The 13,929-nt window shown below is 36.2% G+C and overlaps 1 protein-coding gene across 1 annotated transcript; it reads left to right on the forward strand.

Annotated features, from left to right (window-relative positions):
* Positions 9,525–13,639, forward strand: LOC109724906 (glucose-1-phosphate adenylyltransferase small subunit, chloroplastic/amyloplastic). Its single transcript, XM_020253890.1, has 9 exons — positions 9,525–9,846; positions 10,591–10,887; positions 11,208–11,477; positions 11,580–11,759; positions 11,846–11,949; positions 12,046–12,157; positions 12,319–12,417; positions 12,526–12,645; positions 13,133–13,639. The coding sequence occupies exons 1-9, from the start codon at positions 9,586–9,588 to the stop codon at positions 13,247–13,249; spliced, it is 1,560 nt and encodes a 519-aa protein (XP_020109479.1). The 5' UTR covers positions 9,525–9,585; the 3' UTR covers positions 13,250–13,639.

The following is a 13,929-nucleotide window of genomic DNA, read 5'->3' on the forward strand; positions in this document are numbered from 1 at the left end:
ATGCAAGGAGTAGTTCCTTGCATGGTAGTAATGCACTTTTGGAGTTGCGCATGGCGAATGTGAGTGAATTTGGTCTCATATTCTCCGTAGTGAGCCTTTGGAGAGTTCCGATAAGTGAAAGACCACTCCGAGATGCAAAAGTGCATTGGAAACCTCGATTACTCAATAAGTTGAGTTGAGGTGTGTGTTAGATTTGAAGTGAGATAGTTTCGAGGACGAAACTCTTTTAAGGAGGGGAGAATGTAAGGTACCGGACTTCTAAAATCATGAAGTTACGGTGTACATTTGGTTGGAGAGCCATTTGAAAGGTTCCGGTGAAGTTCGGTGAAGTTCGGGAGCATTCGGGCGATTCGGTGCGCGTAGGCGCGAAAACGGAACCCGAAAGGCTATGTTGGGCCATGAGTTAAATCCGGCATTAGCGTGGATGAAAAGATGATGAAAATATGCTCGAAAACATGTTTGGAGAGTCTCGGTTCGATTTGAAACGAATCGGAGGTCAAACGGGCGAAAACGGAGCGAAAACGGACCCCGAAAGCTGAAAAAGCTGAAAATTTGGCTAAGTCTGGAATGCTGTTTTTTCTGGACCTTCGGGGACCGGTCTCTCACTGCCTGGGACCGGTCCCAGCACCCGAAAATGGCCCAGTTTGGGCTGTTTGTGACTTATATTGTTGAGGGACCTTTGTGCAATTGTGCCAAGGGTATAGAGGTGTGTTGGAGCTCATTTTTCTCTCTTCTCCCTCACATTTTGTAACCTAAACTCTCCCTCTCTCTCTCTAGAAAGGAAAGAAAGAGAAGAAGAAGAAGAGGAAAGTGAAGGAGAAGGTGGAGGAGAAGGCTTGGAGAAGGAGTTCTACTTCTTCTTCCTCCTCTTTGGGCCATTGGAGAGCTTTTGGAGGTAAGCTTGCTACCCCTTTAATGGTAGATCTTAAATGGTTGGTCTAAATGTCTTATAAATGGTATTTTTGGAATCCTAGGATGCTAATTAGATGGATTATGCTTAAATCCAAGGCTAGAGTGATGGATTTTTACCTAGTTGAAACCTAGGGCTCCAAAATGGGGTTTTGGGAAATCTAGGGTTTTGATCTAATTTGATGGGTCGCAAACCTAATTGCTAGGTCTCTGAACGCGTCGGCGAAGACGGTTCGTCAATTCGTCGAGCGAGTGCAAAGATATTGAAGAGAAGGCTTGTTGAGGTACAGATTGCCGCAGCTCGCGGCGAAAGCATCCTAAAATCGCGAAATCGGAATCGTGGGCTCGTGGCATCACCTAAAGGTGGGGGAGTGCCATCCCGAAGCAGTCGGGCTGCCTTTTATGTCTGAGTTCTATTGTCGATCAATTACATATTGTAATGTTGCATTGTAGGGTGCTAAATGTAATTGTTACATGTCCTTGCATGCTAGTAGAATAATGTAGAGTTAATTTGTCTAATACTTGAATCTAGTATGCTTAATATAGTGTCAAGTGACTTGAGACCCTATAATGAAAAGATAGTTGATAAGGAAGGAATATGTTTATGTGGATATGAACCTAGGAAAACGATAACCTAGGGAGTTAGTGCTAAGAGTGTATAAAGAACACTTAGATGATAACGAGTGGCATCTAATCAACATTGAATATAAGAACGAGTGGCATTAATGAACTTATAGTGTAGATGAAAACTCTCATTGCATGTTGAACTTAGAAGTGAACTAGTTCCTAAGTGTGGTTGTCTAGAGAGTAGGGTATCCTCAATGATGGGGGATATGATCATACTCATATGTCTGTTCAAAGCTTGGTGTGGTCGCTCCACACAAGCAGTGCACTCCGGAGTCGTCACATGATAGGGATAGCCGTTTGGGTCCCGCAGACAGTCTTGGGCGAGTGAGCTGATCCTCCCCAGGTGAGTCGGGTGAGTGAGCTGATCCTCACCTATGAGTTGAGATTGGGTTGTCGTACCTATGTCGAGAGTCGGGCGAGTGAGCGGATCCTCCCCGTTGTGTTTAGATTGTGAGTCGGGCGAGTGAGCGGATCCTCCCCGAAGTGTCTAGAGAGTGAGTCGGGCGAGTGAGCGGATCCACCCCGGTATGATAGATTGTGAGTTGGGTGAGTGAGCAGATCCTCACCTGTGTGATTAAGTATGTATGTCATTTCATTATTGTTGAAGCATTATGTAGTAGAATTGTAGTTATTTACTATGATTAAAGTTTATGCATGCATTATTGCAGATTGAGGCATAGTTAGATGTTCATTTTATACTCCTAGCTATTTATTATAAATGCTTTCAATTCAGCACAACTATCTATCTATTTGCATTATCTCTCTATGCCTGCTTAGACCTAGTGGGGAGATCGGCGGAGTCGGCGGCCGAACCCACTGGGAACTATTCGTAGTTCTCACCCCGTGTGGTTTTGGGGTACAGGTCCGAGTACTAGCGCGCCGGTCGAGGATCGCGGTAAGGGCTTGGCGCCCTAGGCATTTGGTAGCTTACTTTCCTATGCATTAGTAGTACCCTATTTCTATTTTGAGAGTAGATGATGTATAGGGTGTGAGGTGTTTTGGATGATGTAAACTTAATGTTTAATATTTGGAAGTTAAATGTAATCAAATGTATTAAGTTGAATGGATGTAATAGATTAGTATCTCTCTTTTATTCACTTGTTATTACTCGTGATGCTTGCTCTTGTTTGTTTAGCACTGTTTGTGCTCTCGCTATCATTGTATGATCATGTATGTAAACGAGTGTATTTCCTGGGAACTTGTGTACATGATCTCGTCGCTTGAGCCTTGGGTGGACAGGGGAGACTCTGTCCGTTCGGCGTCCGTTTGCCGCGCCCGAACCGGACCAAATTGGTAGCGGGCTCGGGGCGCGGGGCGTGACATTTACAGTTATCTCATAATATAAATCTAACTGAGACAAATAAAATGCAAGCTTAAAAATTTCTCCTAGTTTTATTCTAAAGTTTAACTCAAATATTAGGTAGGGAGGTCGATGGACATGGACACCTAAAATTTTATCCGAATCCGAATCTGAACGGAGCGAATTTATTCGATACTAAACAGATATAGTTTCAAATAGCGATATCAAAAATAAAAACCCGGCGGATATGGATTCGAATATGGATTTTGACCTGACCCGAATCCAAACCTGATCGGAACCAGACCCGAACCCGAATTTATTTATATTATATGTAATATGTATATAAATATTTGATGTTATATCTGAATTTGTATTTTAAAAATTTAGATTTAATGTAATATATTTTGAAATATTGAAAAGAAAAATAACCGTTTCAGGTTTGGATTTTCAGGTTCGAGTTTGGACTTCGGATTTTTGGTCGGGCTCGGATTTGGATATAAGTTTTTAAAATCCGTTGGGTTCAGGTTCTGGTTCGAGTTTTGGGTTTGGAGTCGGGTTCGGATTTTTGAAAATCCACCCCGAATACAACCGTTAAGTTAGATAAAATTTGGGTAAATTTTTTTTTTATATTAATATCTTTGATATAAAGTTGTATCATCATTTTATATGAGATTTTTATTTTCAGGTCTTTGATTTTGAGTCATCTCGATTACTAAAATACATGATATTGAAAATTTAAAAGTTCTATGCTTTGAATACTCTAAATAATTTAGATCAAGTCTAGTGAAGTCAATCATCGAATCGAAAATTCTATCATCGAAAATAATTAAGAAGCACGAGTCCCTTTTTTGCTACTACAAATACATAGTAACTAGACTCTCTCTCTCTATCTCTCTCTTGAATATCTACTGGCTTCAACGTTGCATCAGATGATGGAGCATCTAAATCGACAATATCCATCGTTAAATATAATGTGACTTTAAAACTTCTTAGAAATTGCATTTTGTGATATTTTAATATTATTTATATATTATTAAATTGGTATCAAATTTAATAAATTCAAAGGCATATATAAAATATAGTTAATTTTAGTTTTTGAGCATAAACGATTCACTAGTTTTTATAGGTTCAGTCCGAATTTTCCTAATGATCAAAATACTTTTATTTTGTCTCTTCTTGCTCTTTTTCTCCTCCGGTTTTTTTCACTCCTCTTCTACCGCCCTACGTCGCCACTGCGCTCCTCCTTACCTTGCATACGAGCGAAAGGGCAATAACAAAACTTGACTTGTTCGTAGCTGTAGTTGTGGGCATTGTCTGTTCTCTTCGATAAGGTCGCCGCGGTAAAAATGAAGGTAGCATTACTTGGAGTGTTGCCAGAGATGGAGACGGAGGTGGCGGAGGAGGAAGGCGATAATAGCCGGTCGAAGGATGCTCTGAAGCAGGTTCGCGAGTGTGGCCACGACGGTTAAGTGGTGGCAGTAGTGAGAGTAAAAAAAAAAATCTGGCGAACAACACAATATTGCATTATTTTTAAAAAATTATACTATTTGAAACATATGTCGTACTATCAAATTATAAAATAGTACAACTTTCTTGCAAAATAATGCATTATATATATATATATATATATATATATATATATATATATATATATATATATATATTGAAACATTATAACTTTTATAAATAGTGCAATATTACGTCGTCTACCATTTTTTTTTTCCTCTGATCACTACTACCACTTCCACCTCGACGCCTCGGCCACACTCACCACAAACATGCTTCGGAAGCATTCTCAACCAACGATTGTCGCCTTCCTCCTATGCCACCTTTGTCTTCGTCTATGGTGATACACTAAGCAGCCATGATGATGAGCAGCTCAAGTTCATCATATTCCTTTCGCTCGTGAGGTGTTCACAACACAGATACGACAGAGAAGTTAGTGTAGAAGTGGCAAAGGTAGGATAAGCGCTCGAGACTGCTGCCGAAAGTGGGGGGAATTGCAGCATAAAGCGATCTCTGTAAACATATTGAATAGCAGATATATTCCTAGAAATTAAGTTTAAGTTTTTATTTTTATCCCTACAAAAGTTCTAATATTTTCAAATACCTCTGCTGCTAGGATCCGACTATAAGTAAAATACTTAACTCTAATTACTAAATGAGTTATATTGATATTTTTATCCCTCTTATATTATTAAAAAAAATATTTTTTGAGAAGGATATTTTTGTATAATTTTAACATGCAGTTGGAGCTTTTAAAGGAATATATTTATAAGGGTAAAACTATTATTTCACTTATCTACTGTTAAAAAATAAATAGTGTTCTAACGATAAAAAACCAAATTGATAAATATGAATATCACTGAACTTTTGTAGAGATAAAAATAAAAAGTTGAATTTTATAGCGATATATTTGCTATTCGATATGTTTAGTCGAAACGGTATGTAATTAATTTTTTTTTTTAATAAAAAGTCTATAAAACTATTTGATTACTATCTAAATAATATAAAAATTAATAAAATTTTAATTTTTAAATATTCATAAATATAAATAATATTTAACGGTTTAGATTCACCCAAAAAAAGGCGCGAAGCTACCATGGCACGTGCAAAGGTGTCGCTATCGCGTAGTACGCGAATCGCGCCAATTTTTGCATGGTGGGGACCACACGCCCACGTGGATCCATCTCGAGGAGATCGCACCTCCACCGTCAACCATCTGACACGTGGATCCATCACGAGGAGATCGCACCTCCACCGTCCACCATCTGGCACGCGGATCCCACCACCCCAAAAGAAACAAATTATAATAATAAATATATATATATAATAATAATAAGCTCTAGAGAACGAGAATTATTTCCTACACCGGGTGTACAAAAACACCTTCCTGGAGCCCACATCTATAAAAAAAATTTATGGTAGAGGTCTCAAAATCAAATACAACACTAAAATTATTATATGAAATTAGAAATACGACGTAATTGTAATAGTTATTAAAATTTGTATATTTTTTTTGTTTGATTAAGGTTGTGTTTATTTGTGTTAAACTCTGTAAATTTTAAGCGCTAATTAATTATCTAATAAAAGTATGTGCTGAGAGGAAGGGCGCACCTATCGCACTTTAGTGCATAGCTACAACGCTCATGAAGACCCAACTTAATCAAGTTAGATCTATTGGTGGGTTTCTTATCGTTAAGTTTATTGCTGATCGCAGCTCTGTCCCACTTAATTTATTGGACTCATTTAAATCAGTTTACTAGTCTTCTCGGCCTATTGTCGGTTGTCACGGGATAAAAGATTGCATTTGTTTTAGCTAATAATAAATAACTAAGAAACTCGAGCGTCCGAAGTAGATCTCAGGCAGGACTAACGAGTTACGTTATTCAGATCTCATGGAACTTGTGAGATTTAACCAAAATGTGGTTAATTTTCATAGTTTTAACTTTGTTTGATATTGATACGAAGTTACTGAGTTTAAGAAAACTCCGACTATATGAAATCAGTGTCTCTGTATTTCTCCATTTCTTTATTCACAAGCACGCCCTTAATGTAAATGCAGTTAGAAATAGTATTAATTAATTTTATTATTTCGTATATAGAGTAACAAAATTATTTCTGAGGTAAAAAGAAAAAAAAATTCATTGTAATAGATAATTAGATACGCCAATTTATAAACTGTTTAAAATTACTCTTTCTAAATTCTATTATTGGAACTACAACTAATTTATGCACAATTTCATCTGCTGTAGTTTCAACTGCAGTAGTGGGGCGCTGATGCAGCAACTCAAATAAAAAATTGACTACGTTATAATTAGATTTATAATGCAGTAGTTTCAATATACAACCCCATAATCCATCAATCTAATTTATTAAATATAATTTATGATATTTAAAATATTTTTATTATAAAAAAGTAAATTTGAATACTAATTTTTTATAAATTAAATAATAGATTTTTGTCTACCATTAAATTTTTTTTTTGTTTGAACTGTTTCATGTCTAATTTATTCAAAATTAAAAATGCATAGATTTTAAATTATATTTTATAGAATTAAAATTTAATTTTTAAACAATTAATTTATTAAAAATCAGGTGAGGTATGTAAAATATATGTATACACTCGGTGCACCATAACTTTTTCTAACGAGCTCACTCAATCATCATCATATTCATGTGACTGCACATAAAGGGTTGGTCTCAAATTTTTAGTATATTGGTATATATAGGTATATTCCCAATTTTAATAGTTTATTATTATTATTATTTATTCCTATGAATTGTGAATTTCCTAATATGCCCCTCATTTTCTACCTTATTTACTTCATAAACTTAAGTTATTTTCTAGATTATTCTAATTAATTATTTCTAAGGGGAAAAATTACAAACAATAACCATTCAAATAATTTGCTGAGATCACATAATTTGCTGTCTAATATACAATCAATTCAAATCCTAAAACAGCATGAATGGTTGATCATGTGTTTTTAGTTTGAAACTGTCGCCAATTAATTCTAATTCTTTCTAATATAATTGCTTTAATCTTAAATATGAGATATATTAAGGCCGTACAAATGCATGACAGTAATTTTTCATCAACTGATAAATAAGTTTTTAACAAAATTATATTCGCACTCATTTTTTTTTTTGATAGGAATTCGAATGCGGATATATGTCAGATTTAGATATATATATCAGCCCTTAAATTTTCGTTATTATATCAGTTAAAAATGGATTCGATTTAGATATGAATCGAATTCGTATTCCAAAATTATTCAGATAATAATTAATAATACATCCTAATATGCATATATAAATATAAATTAAAATTAGAGCTAATAAGACACACAATATTATATATAATTAAAGGGTTACACCCGTATTTAAAATTTTGTATACCTATATGTTATTCAATAAAATTTAATATTTTAACAAATATAAATGTGAATAATATTAATATGAAATTTGTAGTAAAATAAATGAAGAATAAGATAGAAAAATACTTTATCTTCCTGCTGTTGGGAATCCGGTACTCGCCCCGGTACCGGATCTCGTGAATCCGCAACCCACTCCGATACCGACTGCTGTGGATTCGGTACCGATTGTTGGGATTTCTCAACGGAAACGTCAAATCGGGTTTTTACCATAAACCCGTCTTCTCAGCAAAAGCTGATACAATCATAAAAGAGAAAAATATGCAGGTAAAATAAGATTCATTAAATAAGAGAAGATTACACCTGACTCCTCTTCTGCACATAGTAGCTACAACCCGAGCCCTCTTTCTGAATCTCTTCTACTCTTCTCTTGTCTTCTATAAAATCCACAAAAAAGACCTCTCCACGTGCACCCGTGTACAAAGTGCACTAAAATAACTCTCTCTCTCTTTTTCTCTCTCTGGTACGACACCCCAATGATTCCAGCCGTACTACTTCCAAAAAAGAGAGCCACAATGCCTATTTATAATGCTCAACTTAAAACGTACTCCAATCCTAATATATTAGGATTCATACTTTAATTAATATCTAAATCTATCTTAATCAATCTCTAATAGATTTAAATATTAATCCTAATCTAGTTAGGTTTATCCTCTAATTAATATTTAAATCTTAATTTATCTCAAACAGATTTAAATATTAATTCTTATCCAAATAGGATTTAACTACAAATCTAACCAAATTCTAACACCTGCAATATATATTAACATCTCCCTATCAAATATATTTCTTAGAGATAAAAACGATCGAATATAATCGGTTTTTTTAAGAATTATATTCATATTCTTTTTTTTTTTAAAAAAATTTGAATAAAATTTGAATACAAATATGTGTGAAATGATAAATTTTAACATCCATACTCATATCCTATCGAATTCGACATTAGATTTGATCACCATACGATTTAAAAAGTTTTATTTTACTCTTTTATTATCTTTTTTACTTTACCATAAATACCTATAATTAAATAGAACAATAAAATAATATGTATTTTACAAAATTTAGATAAATGCAAATTATAAACTGATAAAGTGCTACATTTGTTATTCTATAGTTTATAAAATTTTATTAACCATAACTATATTCAATAATTCTTAAAAAGTTTTGGACCTGTTTGATATTATGGCAAAGTAGAGTGTCCAAATTAGAAAGAAAATTTTATACGAGTAGATAATTGGAACAGTGAGGTTAAAATGGACCAGAAAATTTTTATAATTTAAAATTAAATAATTTAGTTTTCTATTTTTATTTATTTATTTATTTGGCGCAAAATCCCACTCCTCGGATCGCGATATTTTATAGGAAAAACTTCAAAAACCCCCCTGTAGTTTTGCATTTCTCACTTTCTTACTTTATGGTTTAAAGTGTATCACTTTTCTATGTGATTTTATTTTTATCTCTTCGGCAGTTTTTTTTTTAATATTTCATTAAATTATATATAAAAAATTTTGAATATTCACTTAGATTTATCGAATATTTACTTTAATACTCTTTATTTTTAACTTTGTCACTGATTTAAGAAAACAAATAATAAAATTGATAATTAAAAGAGAAAAACAAAACGACATATGGGGCAAATTAATACACTTTAAACTATAGTACTAAAATTAGAAAGTAAGAAACTACAGGGGTGTTTTTGAAGTTATCCCTATTTTATATAACGAACCAAAACCACGTACACAAACGAGTGGCCTCTCTCTCTCTCTCTCTCTCTCTCCACTTTCTCTCTCTAGGAGCTCCGAGCTCACTCCAATGGCGATCGCCGTGGCGCGCGTTTGGGCCCCCAAAACCCTAATCCCCCCCTCCATCTCCTCGTCGTCGTCGTCGTCCGATCGGAGGAGCCCTAGGGGGTGTCTCCTCGCCTCCTCCCACCACGTCGCCGGGGAGAAGCTTCTCCACCCCCGCCGCCGCCGCAGCGGCTCCTCCGCCGCCGCCGCGCCCGTCGTCGTCTCCCCCAGGGCCGTCTCCGACTCCCGCAGCTCCCAAACCTGCCTCGATCCCGACGCGAGTCGGGTGAGTTCGATCCCGTTCCCCAAATCTTTATCTCAGCGTTTTTCCCCCGAAATTTTGGCGATTTCTATGTGATCTTCATGCGCGTGGTGGGGTTTTCCTGCAAAGGGTTCAATGTCGGGGTTAAATATTCGATCGTTGTGGATTTTGTTATCTAGAGATGATGAATTAATGGGGTATTTGGGGAGATTGATCTCAGTGATCACTAGATATTATCATTATTATTATTAATCATAATTTTTTTTTGATTGCCATGATTAATGCTGGAGATTGTTCAAGGTAAAGATCCTGTCCTGGTTCTTTTTAATCATGCTATGAGTAGGGTTTGATGTGGGGTTTAATTTGCTATTTATGAAATAATAATTTAATCAAAAGAGTTGGGTCACTGCATCTTTGTGATCCTGTAATATTATTATTTTTTATTTGAATTACCTCATGCGCATTTTTGTAAAGGAAATGATAGAATGTCCTAAAAAGATGATAAATAAACAAATAAATTAAACCCAATTTGTGATATAATAAAGTACATATTTTTCGGTACCATAAGCTACTAGTACTAGATTTGATTCTGTATAAATTAATTCATGCAAAATCCCTGTTTTGGCTAGTTACTGTATCATCTATGCATTGCTTTTCTCTCTCTATATATATTGCTTCTCTTATCAGAGTGATCATTAATGTAGATAGATATATTTCAATTTTGTATCTAACTTCGATTTTAGCTAATTGTTATTTTTCTCATTGTAGAGTGTTTTAGGCATCATTCTCGGGGGCGGAGCGGGTACTCGGCTGTACCCGCTAACGAAGAAGAGGGCGAAACCGGCGGTTCCTCTCGGAGCCAACTATAGATTGATAGACATTCCTGTGAGCAATTGCTTGAACAGCAATATTTCGAAGATTTACGTTCTGACCCAATTCAACTCGGCGTCCCTCAACCGCCACCTCTCGCGGGCTTATGGGAGCAACATGGGCGGATACAAGAACGAAGGGTTTGTCGAAGTTCTTGCTGCGCAGCAGAGTCCGGAAAATCCCAACTGGTTTCAGGTATTACGCCATAAATGAGAAATTCTTGTGCCAAATCAAACTCAGCGGATTAGATTACAAGTGAGAAATGCCATGTTTTTTTAACTCTAAATTAAGCTTAGTGGGCAAAGTTGCAACTTGCAATCACGAAAAGATTACCGGCTATTCCACGATTTTTACCCTTTTTTATATCCTGGAGTATTTGAAATTCCAATAATGATACTCATTGTGACAACTGATATTTGATAAACACATTTTATCGAATTGTTGATTCTCAATAACTGTAGTGTTAATTCCTTTGGAATTTGCGAGATTAGTGGTTAATTTGTTGTTGTTTTCAGGGTACTGCTGATGCTGTGAGACAATATCTGTGGCTCTTCGAGGAGCACAATATCATGGAATTCCTGGTTCTCGCTGGAGATCACTTGTACCGTATGGACTACGAGAAGTTCATTCAAGCACATAGAGAAACAAACGCAGATATTACTGTGGCTGCGTTGCCAATGGATGAAAAACGCGCGACTGCTTTTGGCCTGATGAAGATTGACGAAGAAGGACGCATCATCGAATTCGCGGAGAAGCCGAAAGGAGAGCAGCTGAAGGCGATGAAGGCACAGAATTCTACTGCTTTTCATTGAGCTCTGACGAATTCATTGATAAGCGATGGATCCTGATGCTTTCATTTGTGTTGTTGCTTTGAAATAATCTCGCAGGTTGATACCACCATACTAGGACTTGATGACGAGAGGGCGAAAGAGATGCCCTTCATTGCCAGCATGGGTATTTACGTGTTCAGCAAAGATGTCATGCTGCAGTTACTCCGTGAAAAGTTTCCTGGATCCAATGACTTTGGAAGTGAGGTTATTCCCGGTGCAACAAGCATCGGAATGAGGGTACGTATGTATTTCTATCGCTTCTCTCAACATTTGTGTACTTTTGTGGGTCTTCTAACATACCGAACATGAAAATACGTTATCAGGTGCAAGCTTACTTGTACGATGGTTACTGGGAAGACATTGGAACGATCGAGGCATTCTACAATGCTAATCTAGGGATAACTAAAAAGCCAATTCCCGACTTCAGGTATCTTGTTAGAATGCCATGTGCATTTTCTTGTAAAACGTCATTCTACGCAAGCAAGTTTGCTTCTCTGACATAGATTTTAATTTCTATCCGCAGCTTCTATGATCGCTCAGCTCCGATCTACACGCAGCCGCGATACTTACCGCCTTCGAAAATGCTCGATGCCGATGTCACCGACAGTGTTATCGGCGAGGGATGCGTTATCAAAGTACGTCGGCATCCGATACTGCTTTCCTTGTAGTTCTCCTCTATAAATTCTACATGGTCAATGAGTTTTCGATTCATGTATCTTCGAATCCTTTCGTCGGCAACATTGTTGTTGCCTACTCTTTTCCTTATTTTTTATTTTCCGTTACTCTCTCGGTGCAGAATTGCAAGATTCACCACTCGGTCGTCGGGCTCCGATCCTGTATCTCCGAAGGCGCAATAATCGAAGACTCGTTGCTCATGGGAGCTGACTACTACGAGGTAATTGTACAGTTTCGAAACAAATAAAAAACCATCACTCTAAACAGTATCGAAAGAATAAACGATAAATAAAGTTTTGTGTGCTTATCCACCTATTTTCGTTGCCAGACGGATGCTGATAAGAGGTTCCTCTCTGCAAAAGGTAGCGTGCCGATAGGCATTGGAAAGAACTCTCACATCAAGCGAGCTATTATCGATAAGAATGCCCGCATCGGAGAGAATGTCAAGGTAATCTCCGCTTCTGATACTGTTCCAATCTGCTATTTTAAACATCTGTAGTTCTCTTAAGCAGAGAAATTCGTCTTCTTTCTTTTTGTTTTATATTCTTTTGCTCAATTTTCGACTAAAAACTTCAATTAATGAAGGGTACAAATGGACTGAGATCTCCTCAACTACGGGCCATTCCGAAGAATACGATCTTCAACTAATTTTCCTTTTCTGCAGTTCTATTAGCGAAAAAGTGTAAAGAATAGTTACATTTAATAAATTCACCGTTAATTTACCAAAATTCGCAATTTAGTCGATGAAAAAAGACGAATTGAAAGAAACTCAAAATGGCCTACAATTGATGGGATCCCTATACATTGTTACCGTAACGAGATTACATATATGGTTATAACCGAGCTACAAGTGGCGTCATGAGTACATCAAAAAGGCGTCGATAATGTCTCGTGTTGTCCTCCTAATTCTCGGTCGCGGTTTCAACTTCTTTCAGATCATCAACGGCGACAGCGTGCAAGAAGCGGCGAGGGAGACGGACGGCTACTTCATCAAAAGCGGCATCGTGACGGTGATCAAGGACGCCCTCATCCCCAGCGGAACCGTCATATAAAGATGCTCGGCTCGGCTTCGATATCGCGTATGCACTTCTCTCCTAGTGTCATCTCTGGCTTTACCGTCTCATCTTTCCTACTTGCGTAAATTGTTATGAGTATTCTAGTGTTATATTCTAGTGTTATGGTACGTCGGTAGAACGAAGAACATATTAATGGCTTTATTTTTTTATTTTTTGTATAAAGGAAGCTTTTTTTTTTCGCCGCGGAACTAGAAAATAAATGCCTGTTTATCTTGGCATATCGAAATTTAGAATAAAAAAACAAAACTCTGTGATATTATGATAGGCAATTTAAATGACCATGATGATGTATCCTGGGATAAATCTCTTGCAAATTCTATTATCATGTGAAGTTTCTAATAAATGTTTCTGTGTGGAAGATGAAAATGTTACTTCTCATTTAAGTGAATTTTTTCTTTTTTTTTTAGTTGGAAAATTTTGTACATTTCTTTTTGATTTGCTGTTACATTTAATGATAATTTTAGGACCCAAAATATAGTGGTATAAAATGACATGTAGCCACAAATTTTTCGTGGGGTTTTTTTTAAAATTTTTTGTTGTTTTTATAACAAATATGTTAGTTGATTCTGTTTGGTTCATTCAATTTGGATTGAATATTTTTTTTTAATTTTAATCAATAGGTAATTAGTGGTTAAATAAACTCCGCAAATTATTTA

This window comes from Ananas comosus, linkage group 19 (genome assembly GCF_001540865.1).
Source record: "Ananas comosus cultivar F153 linkage group 19, ASM154086v1, whole genome shotgun sequence".
NCBI lineage: Eukaryota > Viridiplantae > Streptophyta > Magnoliopsida > Poales > Bromeliaceae > Ananas > Ananas comosus.

Coding starts and splice junctions, on each gene's coding strand:
- LOC109724906 (XM_020253890.1), top strand. CDS start 9,586: ATGGCGATCGCCGTGGCGCGCGTTTGGGCCCCCAAAACCCTAATCCCC. Junction 11,760..11,845: donor CAACAAGCATCGGAATGAGG/GTACGTATGTAT, acceptor ATACGTTATCAG/GTGCAAGCTTACTTGTACGA. Junction 12,158..12,318: donor GCGAGGGATGCGTTATCAAA/GTACGTCGGCAT, acceptor CTCTCGGTGCAG/AATTGCAAGATTCACCACTC.